The 19,152-nt window shown below is 46.1% G+C and overlaps 1 protein-coding gene across 2 annotated transcripts in view; it reads left to right on the top strand.

The window, feature by feature from the left end:
• LMF1 (lipase maturation factor 1) overlaps positions 1-19,152 on the top strand; it is a 204,128-nt gene that overhangs the window by 48,602 nt on the left and 136,374 nt on the right. For both annotated transcript variants that reach the window (XM_075058539.1, XM_075058540.1), the window contains one exon: positions 11,451-11,599. In XM_075058539.1, the coding sequence (XP_074914640.1) occupies positions 11,451-11,599 (149 nt within the window). The remainder of the gene's footprint in view (positions 1-11,450; positions 11,600-19,152) is intronic.

Raw genomic sequence — 19,152 nt, 5'->3', positions numbered from 1 at the left:
AATCCCCTTTTAGAATCAGAAAATTCATATTATAGGTATTGTAGTGGTTTTCTCATGCTGTCTTGTACAAACAGTATCCTGCTTTTTATGTTTGTTTGGGGTTTTTTTAAGGTTTTGAGTGTAAAAGGTGGTGCAGGAACGTAACTGAAAGCTCCACGTGTGGGTTAAAGTAGTTTTTGGAGTTCGCCACTGCCGAAGGAAATGGTTCTCTCCCTCTGGACGGCTGTTGGCTCGAGTGCTGCTGCTGTTTCCTTGGGTGAGCGCGGCCGGCGGGACCTGGGCTGTGCGAACACTGGCTCTCCCCGGGCTCCCGCTCCGTACCCGCTTCGTGGGGCTGATGATGCCTCCCGGGCGTTTGGAGTGCGCGTTCTGTAGGCATCTGACGATGGGTTGCGTGTAACTGCGTGTGGATGAACGTTTGTCATGCTGAATGGTGGGACCAGGACCGTGGCTGGCATCTCCAGCCCGTACACTGGTAAGAACAGCCCGTCAGAAACCAGTGTGCCATGTCTGCTGGCTAATATGTAAAGTTGTGCTCTCCTCCTCTGGCACTCCTTTTTAGTGCCAGGACCTGTATTTCCTCTCCTGCACCAGGATGACCTTTCATGTTCAACCTAAAAGTTGGCCATAACCTGCTCATGGTCTTCTCACATATCACCTTTGAGATTACACCTTTGTTATCGCTCCTGTGATCCTGTGGCTGTTGGGGTGTTGGATGGGTATATCTGCCTTGAGGTTAATGAACTATGCAGCTTTTTTTTCCCTACTCAGTATACAAGCTGTACTTTAAAGGCACTATGTTCAGGCAAAATTAGGGAGGCAGAGAAAATTTTAAATGAGAGGTCCACTTCAAACTGATGGGGAAGCCCAGTGAAGGAGTCGTCCCTTGGTGAGTATTTATCATCTGCAAATGTTGATGGTAAAACATGTGCTCACATGAGGCTAAAATGTGACCTCTCTAGGGCAATGGGAATCTCACATGATACGGCAGGAAAAATTTGTCTAATATGCTTTTTATTTCAAGACTTGCTTTCTGTCTGCTAGCAAGATAGCTTGCCAGGTGCCTTCATGGTATTGGTTTTAATTTGTTCTTGCTTCAAGTGTACAAGTGGGGAATGATAGTTTTGAAATGGTGAAGAAAGCAGGCTGGTTGAGCTGTTAGGCTCAACGTTGCCATGCTAACCATGTTAACAGCTGCTAATGGTTTCTTAAGCTGCCAAAGCAGCCTGAAGATAGATTTAACACCCAACAGACACCTGTTTTTAGCAATTTAACTCTGCAGGCACATGGCACAGTACTGCAGGGGTCCTGTCCATAAAGAACAGATAAAATGTGTCCAACAGGTTGCTTGAGAAGGTGGAAATTGCTGGCTTTCTTGGTGGAGAATAAGGAGGAAAAGCACAGTAAGAACGAATGTAACCTGGAAGAGGCGAGCACCAAAGGGATTTTGTGGTATTTCAAGCTCAGCTCCAAAGCCCTTGGTGTCTTTCTCTCAGTCAGAGGACCCTCATGTCCTTGGTGGCTTTCAGAGCCACCACTTCAGCTTCCTGAAGCTTTGCTTGGCCATTCATTGCAATAAAGGGGCTTTGAGAGTTTTCAGTTGCTGAATCACCATAAGCTTCATGGAGGAAAGGTGCTGCAAACACTGGTGCAGGATTTCTGTGTAGACCTCCCTGCAGAGGAGAGCGGTGTGTTTGCAGAGCTCTGTACAGACCAGCTCCGGGCTGAGCAAATGGGATGTTTTTACATGAAGTGGATTTTGGGCTGTTCCAGTCACATAGCAGGAACGTCTATAATAACTACCAATTCCTGAAGAAACCTTGACTGTTCTGGTTCGGTAGGTGAGGGCCAGTCTCTGCCCTTCTTGTCTTTTGGGTATGTTCTGGTTTTGCCTATTTTCTTTTAAGCCAAAACCTCCTGACTCTATGCACTTGGCTGTGCCATCGTGTATTCTTTTCATCTGATCAGCATGGATTTCCAGAAAGAAAACTCTCCAGAAAACTGTAACTGGCTTTTAGTTATATCATGGACTTCAAAGCAATCGGCACAGAGAAGATAATTGGAAAGAAAATCCCTTCCAGGTTATAATTATTTGTTCCAGGAACCAGAGTTCCTTGGTGGTGATACATATTTTCCCTTTTGTTTTCCTAGTGCCATGGGAACCTGGCAGTAGATGGTCTCTGCTGGTATGTGCAGCGTATACCTGAACCTCCGCACCAGGGAACGGAGGAATCATGATACTGGATTCAAACCAGTGATCCATCAAGACTTGCTTCCAGTAGTACCAGAGCCAGCTGCTTCAAAGGAAAACAGAGCTCCGCAGTAGGCAGGTTATTGGTTTCGCAGGGAAAGCTTCCCTCCGACAACTCCCATCAGCCAGGGATTGTTCTCTGCCTTCAGGCTTTTTTGTTTCAAGCCTTTAAAGCTGCTTTCTTTTCTTCCGCTGAGAATTGATTGAGTGGGAACACGCTGCTGTGCTCTAATGCAATGTGTAGCACCAATGCTAAATGGATCGTATCGCCTGGTCATGGTGGCATCACTTTTCCTTGGCCGCTCCTTTCATTCTGCGTCTGTTCCCGGCTCTGTTCGACATCTCATTTCCCAGTCAGTCCGTTCTGTCGCTTCCCATTTCATTTACGAAGTTCTCTGTGTCGCCCGTGGTTTGTGGACTGTTGCAGGATGCCCAGCTTTTTTTCTCCCCCCATCTTTGTGGCCAGCCTAAATCCTGCTGATCTTTTTCTAAATTTATTGATGGCCATCATTGACCCTGCTCTTAGTAATCTGTTAGGGGGAAATGGGGTGGATTCCCCACTGAAGGAGGTGAGTCCAGAGGAGCTGTTAAACCTGCTGTTGGGTTGCCCTGGAGCCCAGCACCAACCTCAGCGGTGCCTGCAGGAGGCTGGTGGGGAACACTGGGAAACCACTGTTACCTCCTGGCTGTGAACTACTCCTGGTGCTCGTTGCCCTCAGCTCACCAAGAGTTGTGGCACAGGTTCTTGTGGCTGTTGGCCATGTGAAGATTTTGAGGGATGGCTTGAGATGTTGAGAAGTCCAGTGAGTAAGCAGAAGCTGCTGTGGTTACGCATCTCCAGAGACAACAGAGCCCTCACTGACAAGCAGCAATGCTTGCATGTTCTCCTTGCCTTGATGGCCATGCTTGAGAGGTGCTGGCACCTGCGAGTTCTTACGAACACAGATGAAATTATTTTCGTTACTTTAAGACAGAGTAATTAAATACAGTATATACGGATCCCTCAAAATGACAGCCGCCCACAGAGCTAAAAACAGGAAATCCATTAACTTCATTATTTAAAAAATAAAATAAAAATCCTCCCAACTGATTCCTCTGTCACTTAAAGTTCTGCATGGAAGGAGGGCTAATTTAACGCTGCATTAACTCACTGTTATCACCCTCCTGTTACCTAAGTAGTTTCTAATGACTACCCTGGAGAGCACTTGGAAGCTTTTAAAAGTTTTTATGCTAAATTTTTTTTTCTGTGTGGTTTATACTTTAAGAACAAAAGTTATTGATAACATTTTTCCAAATCTTCTAACAACATCAAGAACTATTCCGTTGGCTGCAGAAGTGTGAAGCATCACCAATCTCTTATCTCTTTGGCAGATGAGAAATCTGAAACATTTAATAGAGGTGGTGGTTTGGGAAAATGGATATGGCAGAGTTTAACTGCGGGAAGCTAGTTCAGATCTTGGGCATGTTGGTGTTCGTGGCAGTAGCGTGTCCTGAGGGTGGGAGTGGAGGATTGGGGTTATCTACTCTTGCCCAGGACAAGGTGCCAAAGGGGACTCTGTCCTTCAGCCCTCTGAGCTTTGGCTTTCATAGCTCTGAAAAGACTTGAGACCCCGTGGGGCAGGCGGCTTGCAAGACATCTCTCTGTGTTCTGGGATCTGTAAGTGAAAGGCACCACCGAATTGCGAAGCAATAAATCATTGTCTTTCCTCATTTTCTTTTCCTCAGAGCTGTGGTGGACCGATTTCTTCCTTTTTTAAGCATCTCTCCTTCTTTCTCTGCCCTAGTTCACATGTGCTTCTGAGGTCAGCATCTGTTGTGCTTGGGTTTTTTGGGGGTGACTTCAGAATGAAGCATTCTTGTTGCTCTGCAGTATTTTCAAGTCTTAAAGTTGAAACTTTCTGCTTTATAGCCGTTGAAAAGAGAGCTTTGCTGTACTCCTATGATGTGTGCCATGCTAATGCCTGGGCTTAAATTTCCCCCTGATTGAAGACCTAAATTATTTCAAAGTTAAGTCTTGCATGTGTGCTCTGCCTGCTGAAGGAGGAGATTCAGAACTGCTCTCTGACATTGTTAACAGGGTTTTCATGTTTACAGACTGACTATGTGACTGCAGAGAGACCTGGTCTTTCCATCAGGAATCACCAGGAATCCTGTCCATCAGGAGCCCTAGGAAACTTTTAAAACTTGACACAAACTTGTGCTCTTTGTGCCTCTACTTTTTGCTGGTATTTGGAAAGCCAGAGAGCGAGGGGAGTGAATCTGTCCCCCTGATAGGTTTGTTGTCCTTCTGGAAAAGGAAAAATGACTGGAAAAAAGGCAAAAAGGATCAATGTTGCAGGGGAAGGACAGCTGCTGGCGATGCCTTGTGGAGGGTCCAGTGCTTCTGGGGTGCAGAGCACAAGCGATCACGGTGTTGAACTTCTGCACAGCGAGATAAAGCCATTCACTGAACATCCTTTGCTTTCCAAGGGTTTCCTTCTTCTGTAGTTTGTAAGCCGTTTGCATCTAGTTGTTGCTCTCCTTAAGCCTGAAATGGCACAGCGGTGGACGGATCCTGCTCACTTGGGTTTTTCGTGTCATCTTCAGCACCGTGATGCTCTTCCCCTGCCTCAGGGCTGGCCGGTGAGCCCGCTTCCCTGGCGCTCGTCTTCAACAGAGAGGAAAAACCAGCATGTTTCAACAGGTGGTAGCTGAGACATATGAAACTCTTGCGTGAAAGCCAAACCCAGTTGAAACTGGTGATAATTTTGCCATGGGTTTTAGTGTGGCCAGTATTTCACGCTGGAGATAAAAAAGTTATTTGTAGTTAGCTGGCGGGCGCAGTATTTTAACTTACTAGAGGACATGTTAGCAAGACACTTCAAGACAATGTAGCTCTTTTTAGGGTAGTTAGGAGCTTTGGTTTCCTTTGGGGAAGTTGTTGCTATGAATGATGAAAGTTGGAAAGATTTACAGAGTATTTTGTTTTTTAAAAAAAATAAAAAAAGTGAGGAAAAAGCAGAAACATCTATTTCTCATGGGTGGGTTGAGGTTTTTCTTTGTTTGGTTTTGGGGGATTTTTTTTGAGATTTATCTTTCATAGCTGGAAAAAAGGGCTAGGTTTGACCTGACTGTTCTCCTTTAAGGCAGTATGTTGTTATTGAAAAAAGTACTGATATATCAGTACAGTTCTGAGCATTTTCTAATTTGATCTGCGTTTCTGCAAGTGGGAGATGGCTACAGATGGCAGTGTGAAGGAAGAGACCCTGACGGGGAAGGTGATAGGGATGAGCGGTGGGTGCAGAAGCAAAGAGCAGCCCAGTGCCCATGGGAGCACACTGGCAGGTAAACACCTAATTACTCAGCGTATCGCTCGCTGCCGGATGCGGGTCCATTTGCGTCGGTTGAACCACACGTGGTAGTTGTGATGAGTATCTGCAGACTAAAGTCCTTGGTCAGAATATCCTGTAGTCATCAGCGTAACCCATACTATTTTCAACAGGTGTTTTAACGCTATAGCTGAAATGATATCATACTAAATTTCAGGGAGGTAGGGAGGAGAGGCTCAGGAGCAGTTAATCTAATTCCAGTATAAGTCAGTCCGTATTGGGTATCTCCCTTGCTTTGGCTGCCGGGGAGCCTGACACACAATATTCATAGGGAGACAGCTGCACTGTCCGCTCCCCAGCTCCGCTGTGTGCTGGTTGCAGAGAGCAAGCTATAAAACGCGTGTACGTTGTAGAAGCATTTGTCTGTGCCATGCAAACGTGCTCTCTATAAATTTTATGTCTGGATATGTATATACAAAGAGAGATGGTTTGCTGTTTCAACTTATCCCGTATTTTAGGAAGGGGTATTAATAAAAATAAATTCTCTGAGCTATTTCTACCATAGCTAGGTATGGGTTTTGATTTCGACCAGATGATTTTTTTTTCTCAGAAAGTTAGATTAATTGAAAATAAGAAACTTCATTATCTTTGGACCTGACTGTTTTGTATTTAGTTCTGAAGGCTTTCTGCCCTTCTCTGTCTCATTGCTTTCTCCACGACTGTCCATGCGAACAGAAGACTGGTTTGGGATGCGGGAAGGCTCAAGGTGCAGCGTGCAGGGCTGGGTGGGAGGAGGTTGCACTGGCTTTCCTCTCTAGCCACGGACAAGGTGCGATAACTTGGCTGTTTTTTTCATCAGGTATTTGATGGTAAATAATAAAGATGAAAATTGGAAACCTTAATGATATAATGCTATATAATCTATATTCCATTAGGAATAATACTCTCTGTAGGGAGCGATAATGGGGCTGCTTTAGACTTTTCTGGAGACCGTTCATACCAAAATTACTCCTTTTTTTTTTTTTTTTTTTTTTTTACATGTTAAGCATCAGTAATGTTTTCTACAGCGCATGTAGGCAGATGTTCCTGCCAACATGTACGGTCTCTGCCGAAGGACGCGGTGAGACCACATGGTGCCGGCTTTCGCAGTTCCTCTTTCAAGCAGCAAATGGTTTTTGACTCTAGAGATCATTTGAAGTTGAGCTGAATTTCCTAGCTGAAAAGTTAAACTATTGGAGGGTTTATATGATTTTAAAGAAGAAAAACATTTGAAAACCCTAAAAGGGATATGCGAAAGCTCTTTTTGGTTTTGTTTTTGCTTCCTCCCGTTCCCTGTCTCTCCTGCCCCGCGGCACATCCTCCCCGCTTCTCCTCCTCCCCTGCCCCAGCAGAGACCTCTAGAAAATGCCAAACTATGGATTTTGCCGCATCAAGTTTGGAGCATGTAACAAACATTTGAAACGCGTGTGGGGCAAGTGCAGCCACCATTGGCAGTTTATTTTATTTCAATTTTTTTTTTTTTTTTAAAAACAACAACAAAAAAAAAAAACCACCACCCCGTGGCTCCCTCTCCGGCTGCGCGGGAGATAACAATGGGGCGCTTTGTGCTGCTCTGCAGCTGCTGAAATTTGACTAGATCCAACTGAAGAAAACAGGAGCAGGTGGGTCAACAACGTGACCCTTTCGTTCCCAGCAGTATCAGTGTGCGCCAGGGCCGGAGGGACCGGGGCGGAGGTGAGCCCCGACATTTAGCCCGGGCAATAAGGATGTGTTGGTTGGCGCTTTGAGGATGGGAGCTGCCTTTCTGAGATAGCCCCGGTGCCTCTAAATATCGTGGGGTTTGCTGCCATTTATAAAATGGGTTTCACTCCAAAAATGCTAGGATTGGGAAATGTCACTGAACATGATAAACTGGCATTGCTACAGGCAAGAGATCTTTGCTGTGTTACCTGTGCTTTGATTCCCACGTTGCCGCTAGTTTCTCCGTTTGTGCGATGCTCCGTGGCTGCCACACAGGTAGATGTTCCTAAAGCTCCCGATGCCCAGCACTTGCCCTCCCCTCCCGCAGCCCCAAAATGGGGGATCATTTAATTCTCCCTCTAGGTCCCCCAGGTCACAGAGATGACTTCCTTTGTGTCCGTGCTTTTGCTGTGCTAGAGCTGTCCTAAAAAATGTCGAGGGTGGGAATTTCTGCAGCTTGGAGGAGGGTTCGGTACGTGGTTCCTAGTATGTGTGGTGGAGATGGAGGATGCGTTTGTGTCGGGCTTTTTTGCCTGGCCCTGCTGCATCAGCAAATACATCCCATCAGCACTGCCCACTTGATAGCAGGAAAAGGAGGATGGTGGTAGGGAGAAAAATACCGTTACTGCTTAGCTGAACGGGTCAGCTAAGTACCAGTTGTTCCTAAGGTTTTCCCTGCCAAGGTGTGATGACTTGGTTGACTCCTTGTAGGTGTCACAGTGAGTTTGGGCTTTGTGAGCCTCAGAAGTGCTGTTAAAAGGTGGCAAAGCTCAAACTTCAGCAGTGTTCAGCAGACACATGGTTACAGCCTCGAGCCTGTCTAAGATTGCAAGGGATTTTGAGTCTGAGGCTTTTAAGGCGTAGACACGAACAACTGTTTGCAAGTCAGCAGTTAAGTGCAAGGTTTCTGTTGATGGATCTTGTAATCTTGCTTTCTAATATCAACTTACAATAAAGCGAATACGATACGGAGCAGAGCTCCCCCCTTTTACGCTGTACTGTAGATACAGTTGTGATGATCAGCAACGTGTTCATGTCCTTTAAAGTCTTCCTGATTTAGCTGTAATTTTTAGTAGAAAACATGACACACGTATCGGATAATCCTACCATCACAAGCGCTTGCATTGCTTATGGGTAGGATCAAGCATCAAGGCTTAATTGTTGGCACATGATGAAGCCTGTAAGAGGACTAACAAGTTAGTCAGGATGAGATCCATGCTAAATGGGGAAGGGAGAAGCAGTGACAGCTTTGGCAGTGGGTCGGGAGCGGGAGGGCTGCCGCAGGGAAGGGTCCAGGGCGAGGAGCTGCCTGGGCTGGAAGGAAGGTGGATGGAGGCTGGAGAAGGAGCTTCTGCGGCTAAAGGCAGGGTATGTGACTGTTTGGGTGATGCGTGCTAGTACGGAAAATTGATCTGCATGACCACATTACCAGCTGTGGAGACTCAGTCCATCAGGAAGAGGGTTGTTAATAAATCAGAGGCTCTCTGTGCATATCTGCATCTTAAACTTGGTTTTTAGCAGGAACTTGCTGCGATCTGCTATGAAGGTCAGTAGCAGAGCGAAGTACAGCGCAGCAAATTTGCCCGTTGCCGTCGACGGGTGCAGAGCAGACGGAGCTGGACAGGATTTAGCAGCGTGCCGAGAAGGTTTAGACGGAGACTTCTGAAACGGTGCTGTGACCGTAGTTTGTCCTTGGCTGCACTTGCAGTTAAACCCTGTTTGGTGCCGGCTTAGCTGCACCCGCTGCCAGCCCCCGTTGTCAGCAGCGGGTAATTTAAGAGGTTTCTCCCAACAGCTGGCAGTACTGTTTACTCCGGTCCTCCCCTCCCGCCGCGGCGCTGAGCTGTCCCCCTTGCTGGCACGGTTCGCATCGGATTATGCTCTTGGACTCGCAGCCGGGTGGTGGTGGTGCCAGGATTCAAACTTGTCGCTTTGGAACAAGAAGCACAGGTGCAGGCTGAACTCATGATCCTCGGAGGCCAGCGCATACCGGGAAGGCTTCGGCATCGCTTCGGACACACGCGCGCTCATGCACGCGTCCCCGTGTGCTGGATGCGTGCTCGTATAATCCATTTAACGCACAAGAAATGTGTCACACAGGATCGCGCGATCCTTTCGTGCCCCTTCCCTCTGTGCACGCAAACGCCTCCCTAGGAGTTTGGTTTAAAAATAAAATTAAAGAAAAAAGGTCGCTGCATGCTGCTTGGTGAGAGGCAACGCTGCTCTCGAAGGGAAATGCATACGTAGGGATCTAAAGGCCGTTTGGAGATGTAGAGGCGTACGCCTTCCTGCTCAGCCATCCAGCGTGCATCCTATACGTCTGCAGGGGAACACAGTGATTAACATATGAAAACGCTGATAACAGTGGGATTCTTGTGCAGGCAGAAATGAGGGAGATATACTACCATTTTGGTGCCAGTTAGACCCATAACTGCTATTTGTGGCTGGGTTTAGTAACAATTAACCTTTCACATTTTGTATTAGCCATTGCTTTCCTGGTGCAGCTGCTTTTATAACAATATACTTCGCTTCTCTCAGAAGCGCTAATTTTGGCAGTTGGGGTGTCTGTTCTAGAAACCACAGGATGTATGGAGGGAGAATGGGGATTCTTTAATAGCTGTTTGACATATAATAATCTTTTTGAGGGAAAAAACTGCATTTTGATTTAAGGGACCTTGTGCATATTAAGACAAGAGAAGGAGATTGCATGACTGCTACTTAAAATATCTTAAAGCAAATTTATCATAGTTTTGCTTGTGTGACAACATCAAATCACAAGTTTGAAAAATCTCAACCTGGTTTGCAACCAGGTGTCTCAAGCTGGAGCTGGAAGGAATTAATGCCTTTGGTAGGCATTTCCCTGCCTGTTTGGGGTGGGTGAAGGTAGGTGTTCTGGACCAAACTTTTGTCACTGCCATTTAAGAACTAGTAAAGTGCCTGGGGGACTCCTGGGAAGGAACATGGCTACAAGTGACCCATGGGCACTGTGTGGTTTAATTTAAGTAGATACGTAGATGGGAAAACCAGCATCTTAAATGGCTCCAACAAGGTTGCTGAGTTTTCAAGAATTGTCCCTGCTAGTGTGCCATTTAGTGTCTTGGGGTTTTTGTTACTTTTTTTTTTTTTTTTTAAATTACTTCAGAGTGCAATTGTATCACACAGAAATACTTGAAAATAAAAGTGTGTAATTGGAGGTAGGACAAAGTTGGAGTAATTTTATTTTGGCATCAGTACATTGTTACTTAAAGAAGTAATGGAGGTTGGACTTCACCTGTCAAAACACAACTGCTGTGTTCTGGCTCTTCCAGAATAATCATTTCAATATTTATACTCTGTGCTGTGCTGGAAAAAGAAAATGCAAAATGTAGATTTGCATGAAGTAGGTTATCGTCTGCTTTCTCCAAAGCGTCCGATATTGCAGGTAACAGGTTCCCTGTGTGGTTACAAGGCTGTGCTCTGATCTCAGCTCTACTGGTATTCAGCCTAGCATGATTTTGCCAAAGCCAGCAATGTGTAAAACTGGCTTGATGGATGATTTGGACTTTTTTCATTATGATTTTTCTTTACGATTAAAAATTCAAAGCTTCTGGTTGCACGTTAATGTTGATGATGAATAAGACTTAATGTGATTTTAATCATTGTCTTTTGAAGATGAAGACTGCCCCATTTTGGCACGAATCCAGTAAAGTCAGTGGGACTGGTGCCAATCGCTCGGTCAGTCCATGGTCCGCAGGAATCAGTAGCGGCACTGATCAGTTGTGTGCCTGAGTCACCTTGCCAATTCCCAGGGCACTTAAATCACATTTTCCTTTGCTTCATAGAAGTTCTTATTTTTTCTCTTGCTTCACGCTGAGTAAAATAACCATGTAAACAACAAAAGTCTCAGTGTGTGCGCTTGGAGAAGAACAACACAACCCAATGCACCAAATGTAGATGCTCGTCATTCACGCTGTAGCTTAAAGCATCTGAATTCCCAGTGTGTGTGATGTGTGTATTAGGACAGAGTTGGTACCTAAGTTCCCGCAAGTTAAACTTAAAAAGCATTACAGGTTTCTTTTTCTTCTTGGGTGTTCAAAATTTGAGAAAGGATAACTTATAGGACTTGTACAATAACTATTTTCTTTCTCATTTCTCACATGTTGGCACTACAGGATGGGAATCACAGCTCCTGGAAACGGGGTTCCTGGGGATATTCCTCTGCCCGCTCTGGACCCTCTCCCGCCTGCCCCGGCATACTCCTCCTTCCAGCATTGTCATCTGGGGCTTCCGCTGGCTGATTTTCAGGATCATGCTTGGAGCGGTAAGTGGGACTTCACGTTTTTGTGCGTTTTGAGGTGACAGCAAAAGGAGTGTCTCATCCTAGCAGAAAACTTCCCCCTGGTCCAACACATTGGAGTCCTCTGGTGTAGGAATTTTTCTGGTTGCAAGGAAGAAGCATGTAGCAGGAAATGCTTCATGCTCTGGTTCACAGAATCGTTCAACTTACTATTAGTGTTTATTTTAAAGAGAGCAAACATAGGAGTAAGAATATCTGTGTTGATATGTTGGTGCTGCTCTTGTGATTGGCTCTTGAAAAGGAATAAAAGTGAAGTTTGAGACTTGGGCATTGTGGCTTAACGATAAGATGGGAATCCAGTGGGTAATTCCCAGGAACCAGGAGCTTTACCCTGAGTTATTTTTTCTTTGTGTGTGCTTTACTGAAATGTCATTCTCTACTCCATGGTTTTAGAGAGAACAATTGCTGCATTACTGTCCCGGTGCCAGTGGAAATTCCCAAGTAGCTTGTAAAAGAATCCATCAGGAACTGACACATCCTTGTTAAAATAAAGGCGTGGCAGGGGTGTTACCCTGTCATCTGGATCCGCATTTTGGACATTTCAAAATATCCCAAAACTTTAAGCTAAGGATCATCACTGTAGGAAGAGATTGCAGGCGGGAGGGACATTCCTGCATCCATTTCCTCTAAAATCCTTTTCTCACCTCAGCTGTTAAAGTGCTTGAATCCGTAGTTGACCCCAATAACCTTTAATTATCCTTCTGCTCTTAAAAATACAATAAAGACAAACTTTTTTTGTGTTAACCTTAGTGTTACCTGTTTTCAAGACAACTTTGTTAGTGGCAAACATGTTATTGCAGTAGATATTCTTGGAAAATGCATGCTGTATGCTTGTTGCCTCGAAGGACAGCTTCCCAGCCCATGACAATTCAGCAAATTCAGCTTGAAAGAGCAGAAAGTTTTGCTTTTTCGTGTGCGTTGTGGAACTGGTATTTCAAAACCCACTCTTTGATGTTGCATTCATTTCTTTGCCATAGCTATTGTGTAGCATTGCCAGATTTTGCTCAGCTTCCTAAAGCTGCAATTCTTGTTCATTATTAATTCCTGCAATTCTTGCTCATTATTAATTAAATAAATCTGGTCCTGCTGTGGGGCAATGCAGATGGATAAAATGACTCCTGAAGGTCCACTCCAGCACAGCTTTCTATGCAGATATACAATATCTGCATGTGTAGATAATCCCATAGATTTTAATGCAACTGCTGGTTGAAAATATTCAGTGAGGGTTTATGGAACAAGTCATCTTTGTAATGCTTTTAAAATGCAATAAGGCTTTTGGCTGGAGTTAGGTGAATGGTACGGTTTCTAGCATCCTGCCACACTGCTCCTGCCATACACTGGGATGGAGGCTACTGGATGCATCTGTAATTGCAACTTTACTTTAAATGATAGAAATCCAGTCTTTTAGGAAGCCTAACTTGTAGCGAGGGGGTCTTGTTTGACAGTCCCCGGGATGAGAGCGGGAGATGGAGCTAATGGGAAGATCTCTGTGCTGGGCTGAACACACAGTGTCAGGACACTCACGGCAAACAAGCTGTTGTGATTAGGTAGGTAAGTGCAGAATTACTTAGACTCTTGCAGTCTGTTTCCTGGAGTCTTTTCCTGGGACAGATGGGAAGTTGCTATTAGAAAAAAAGCTGGAATGGGTCTTAACAAAACTGCTGATAGGAAAGGAATCCAAGTGGGAGCATCTGCGGAGCTTGGTGCTGTTTATGGGAAAACAATGTCAGAAGGCAAGTGTGGTAGCCAAGTGAAGTGCAGTGTATGGTTTTGGGGCAGAATAAGGGAAGATAATCCTTGAAAATGGCCTGCCTTAAACCAACAGACAGTTTGTAAATCTGTGCGTGGGCTCTGCTGCAGCATCAAGAGTCCGTAGCCTGGAGAAGCAGTCGGGATGCTTCAGGGCTGGCACCACTGCAGGCTCCTGGGGCACAGAGGCACTGTCTTCATGGCATCAGGGACGGGTCTGCGACGGTACTTACTGCTCAGTGACACTTCTGCACGAGGCGGCCGGTTGACTTGCTGCTGGCTCCATGCAGAGCTCCTTGGGGACGGTAATTTGCAGTCCACGTGAACATCAGAGATGATGAGATGTGGGTCTCCGTGCAGTTGATCCAACAGGTATTAAGGGCATGTTACTGGTCTAGTGAGAATGGTTCTGTTTTTTGGATGAGAAAGTAAGGGTGGTTTTGGTTTTAAATTTTTGTGAGAAAGTGTCTGTTGTTCTTGATGCTTTCCCGTTTCTCATTTGGACGTCATGTTGACTTGCTTAAAACCGAGACCTTTCAAAGTTGGCTGGAGAGGGTCCCCGTCACATCTACCCTTGAGCTGGCTGGAGCCACGTGTCCCCGAGACGCGGGATGGCTGCGGGAGGTCACAGTCCCAAGGGCAGCTGCTCTCTGCCTGAGGAAGGATTTCTGCAAATTTAATGCAGTGCTTAAAACTTAACACACCAGCCACTATTGAGGCATGGTTTTCACACTAGTTTTCAAGTATTTTAAGCAACTGTTTAGGGAACCCAGTTGAAGGCTGCTAACCTGCCAGGAATATCCATCCACGTTTTATTACAAATTAAATTTCCTGTCCTCTCCTTTAAGCACAGAATGATAAGCACTTTAGTAGCTGGCCTGTGTGGTTTCTTCATTATATTTTTTGAGGGCAGCAAAGGTCTAAGTTGTTAAAGATTAGTGAGTGCAGTAACACGGCGCTGGCTGGCCTTTAACAACAGTCACGGGGACCCGTGTGGGTGACCCGAGGGGTCCCAGCCTCTGCAGGACCCCTGTGCAGTGATTCGAGAGGAGCTGAGAGTGTTCCCTGTCTTGCCAGATTAGATCCCATGAGGTGACCTGTTAATCCTCTGACCTGGTGAAGTCCAAGATGCAGGTTACCTTAAATGCAAGTTAGACTTCGTTTTGACTGCAGTGCTTGGAGGGGAACATGGTTGTGGGTGGGAGGTTCTGGGTTTTTTGGAGTGGGTTTTTTTGCTTGTTTGTTTTTTTTTCCAGGAACCTCATTGTGAATGTATTATTTGGGCCATTTATCACCTATGATATTTTCACCAAATGTCAGTATAGCCCCTTTGTCCTCAATGGATGGAGGCTGACTCCTGTGGTCTTGATGCTTCTCAGCTTCTGAAATGTTGCTTCTCAGTTGTGATGCTGATTATAGAAAGAATCGACAGTCCATGACACCACATGTAGGGAAACACAGCTAATTTTCTTAACAAGTTATATTACGATTATCAAGTTTGCATCCTGCTTTCCTTTTAAAATAGGAGTCTGACTGAGCTTTGCTCTGTTCCTGCTTATAAATAATATATATTCTGAATTATGGGACAGATTGGATATAAAGGAAAACCGTGCTCACCAGACATCTTTGTTACTGTTATCTCTGCTGCTTCTTGGTTTTATCTGGAGAGTAATGACTCTCCTGTTATTTTAGGGAGAGCCCTCTGCAGAAGAGATGCCGCCCCTTGAGTCCTTCGTCTGTCTGGGTTACTGATATATAAGTAACAGGCATGGGAGAGGAAAACATGGAAAGGTCATTAAATGGGGATCTATACAAGCAAGTGGAAATCGGTGATTGATGGTATCTTTAATGTTTTGGGGCCCAGACACATGTACGTTTCCTTCTCGGCCGGGGTAATGATGCTTGCAGGCACCGGGAAGCGAGTTTAATGCGTGAAACCGAAGTATCCTCCTGGAGCGCAGATGCACCTGCTCACAGGCCATCTTTGATTTCTTCCCTCATCTGGGCAGGAGCTGAAGCATGTGCACAAATGTGGACTGAAGGAAGTTTGTCCTAGGGGTAGGATTGGCAATGATGATATCTTGCACAGAAAGTTCAACTGTCCCGCGTGGTTCTCTGGGGACCCTTCTAGCTGGTTGGGGTGAGGCTTTCCTTGGAAAACGCCATCCTCCAGGCAAACAGCATTCCCTTGGGTCAGCTTGGTTTTTCTCACCTTGTGCTGGATGTTAGGTGAGCAGTGCCATGTGCGGGTTTGAAACGCACCCGAGATGGGCAAACTTGTCTCTCTTTTGCAATGTGATGGCTCCTAGTGAAGACTTCAGGTTCTTATCCCATAGCTCTTCTGCTTTCTGCAGCAGCTTCCTGTATCATGAACAGTACATGGGGGTCGATTTCACTTGTCAGCTCCTTTTTTTTCCATTCAGCGTATCATATTTGGGAACTTTTTCCATGTGGAGCTCTAGCAACCAGAGACTTTGCATTGAAGCACTAGGAATTCCTACCAAAAGGAATGCTGATGCGCCCATGCCCGTTGCAGCTCCTCTTGTATCAGCCTGTGAAGGAACAGAAGATCAAGCCCAGTAAGCTGCTGGCTACAAAATAAACCTGACTGTAAAGAAGGGAGGCTGGACCTAAAGGACATTATTTCCTAACCAGAATTGGCATGATGTTGCTATCGGTCTCCCCAGAGCACATTAATCATCATCTCAAAAGCTTCCCATATCCTATCACCCCATGCGCTTGTTTACAACCTCCTAGTTAAGGAGCATTGGAGCAGTGATATGTCTTTATACTTTCCACCACGTAAACCATAGAAGTCCACAGAGCTGGTGGAAGATGTCTGAGCAGCACATGAAGGTCACGGCCACGCTGCGCCTGCTCCCCTGCTTTGCTGCTGCCTTTTCTTTTGTGTCTCCCTGTTAATCTCTGTCCTGCTTAGGAGGTGAATATTGTTCCTGACACATCCCAGCATGGTCCTCGTTCCTCCTCTCTCAGTCTTAACCAGGTGTTTGCTGCTGAAGCATGCGAGCACTGTTGTCCGGCTCCAGACTGGTGTACGGGAGCCTTGCTGTTTCCTGACTAATCCTCCCCCCAAAAATCATGTCCAGATCTTGCTTTATTGTGCATGCCTTCCCTGGGGGCTGGCTGGGCTTGCTTAGTGGGGATACAGCATAGGAGAAGTAAAATAATCCCGGCTGCGTACTTGCAGGAGGTGAGGAGCACAGGCAGGCTCTGCTTCTGGGGTTTGATTGGCAGCAAGTGCTGGGCTGATCTCAAATATTGCTGACTTTTTAAAAGGCATAATTACGTGATTCAATCTATATGTTTGATGTTCCTAATAATCCATTAGTGCAGGATGTAAAGACGGATGCTTCTTAGGAACATGCAGAGGCAACAGAATAGCAGTCCCTTTGTGTGAGTGAGCAGCTTGTTAGGAAATAAGTGATGCAAACAGACATTTACGGGGCTGATTTGCCTCAGAAGTGCTCGGTGACTTGATGTCTTTGTCGGTTTGCTTGCGACTCTCTGTCACTCTGATTTCTTGAAGCTTGGAAGATGCAAAGCATTGTTTTGTGTTTCCACAAGAATCAAGAGGTGGGTAAGCCAAGGTGTACGCTCAGCCCGTCAGGCGTTAACCAAGGACGTCAACCCAACCACTGTGACTTGCCGAAAGGAGCAGCCCGTGCTGTCAGTAAGGTACTTTGCTCGGCAGCGTTGCTGGGTGGTAATTAGGTGTTTTGACATCTGCAACTACCTGGGGAGGCATCGAAGGCACGATGCTGCACTCTCAAAGCTTCGGCCCTCTCTCAAGTATATATATATATTTTTCAGCAGACAGAGTTTGTTTTCCAGCTGCTCTGTTCCCTGTAGAGCTGTTGTTGGACTCGGTGCATTTGATGGGTTTGAGGACGGTGGGGCTGTCTGCGTGCTGCTGGCCCAGCTCCCTGGTCTGGGTCTGCCTCTTCTCTGAGCCCCTCGCTGCAGGCTGGGGGTCCTGAGGGGCTCTTGGCTCCTGGCAGCCATTTAGTCAAACTGCAGATTTTTATAATCGCCTGATCCCCAGTAATGAGACTCATCGGAGGAGTAGCCGTGCTTCCCTGGTTCGGTGGAGCAGCATCTCCCCTGCATTTGTAGTTTTTCAAAGCCAAGTCACATTTGTGCTGTCTGGGCTTCGTGCTCTGGCCAGGCTGTTGGGGGGAGTTTCTGGTTTAATGACCAGGGCTATGATCGTATGCTGCACTAGGTGAGGCCATGGGCTTTACCTCTGAGATGGGCAGTTTCTGGTTTGCTTTTGTGTTTTGTTTTTTTTTTTTTTGATAGGCAGCAACATTGCTCGTTAGCTCTCCTTTATCAGAAAATACAATTTGTGGCTAATACCCCATAAAGCAAATGTTAGTCCCATTCTTTTTTTGCAAAAGACTTGAAAGTAGATGACAACTTTGTCGAGTTCATATATTACGTGTAATTACCTGCTGCAGGCAAAACCCTGTGGTGGGGGAGTCCAAATACCTGTCCCAGATGCGTTTGGGGGCAGGCTGGGGAGTGGCTGTGAGCTGATGAATTGCTAACACCATGTTGCTGAAAATTCGTAGTAGATCCTGAAAGTCGTTAGTGATTGCATACGTAAACTATAAAATATAGTTTCTGTTTCTTCATTAGTTGAGTGTCTAAGAAACATTGTGTGCATACTTGCTCAGAAATGTGAGAATTTGATTTTCGTCAACACCTGTGTGTGTAACTATAGTAACGCTGATAAAACTTAGTAACTGAAAAAACACATGGAAAGGGATAGGAGTATGGGAACGTGATTTTACTGGGTTTTGGGAAGAACCCTGTACAAGGTTCATCCTTGAGCCCCCTGCAGCCAGCGTGGGTGGGTAAGCGGTAGCAGTGCTGGGTGTCGGGGGCATCTCCTGATTTCTCTGCCATGGGGTTTTACTGTGTTGCACGAGCTTTGACAGCCCCGTCTGGCTTGTGGTGTGATGCCACACTGCTGCGGAGGAGCTCAGGCTGCATCTTGGCATGCATCAAGCTGAATCTTGACTTGCAAAGGCTGATGCTTTTGACCGTAGACATGACTTTTATGATTTCCCCACCAATTATTCCCAAGCGTTGCCTCTGCTTGTTACACACAGCTCCTCCAGTCTCACACCAGAGGGTTTTTTTTGAGAAGAGACAGTTAAATGTGCGGCTGTTCCCTCCTATCAGCACATCTTTCTGTCAATAAAGCAGAGATAAACAGGTGCGTAATGAGTTCAGGTCTAACTCTTGGCGTAGTGTTGCCTCTTCCAACATGAGCTGGTGAAGTATGGTGGTGATGATGGGACAGGTCAAGGACTTACCAGGTCAGAAAGCAAAGCAAGCAGCGAGTCCCCTATAAAAACCGCCCTGCTGCTGAGGACAGAAAATGTGACTTAGGGACTGGGATGGGGAAACGGGTCCCAAACTGAGCCAGAGGAGAAACGGGGATGAGCAAAGGCAGAGCAGGAACAAGGATGTGGGAGCCCTGTCTGGCAAAGGATGCCGTGCCAGTCCCAGCAAGGTGCCGGGGCCCCTTCCCGCTTGGGCAGGTTTGTCGAGCCTGGTGCTGCCAAAATCATGCACAGCCGTGTTCAGGCCTGCCCAGCTCCATGCCAAGATCTGTCCTCGCGTCATTACATCTTTGGCTTAACTGGGGAGAGCGTTAAATAGCAGGCAGCTTTGAGTGGAGGAGACATGAGTGGTATTTAGGGGGGTGCATTATAGCGTTTGCACGTGTTATTTGCTCC

This window comes from Buteo buteo, chromosome 27, assembly GCF_964188355.1.
Source record: "Buteo buteo chromosome 27, bButBut1.hap1.1, whole genome shotgun sequence".
NCBI lineage: Eukaryota > Metazoa > Chordata > Aves > Accipitriformes > Accipitridae > Buteo > Buteo buteo.
This window is presented reverse-complemented; position numbering and strand designations above follow the sequence as displayed.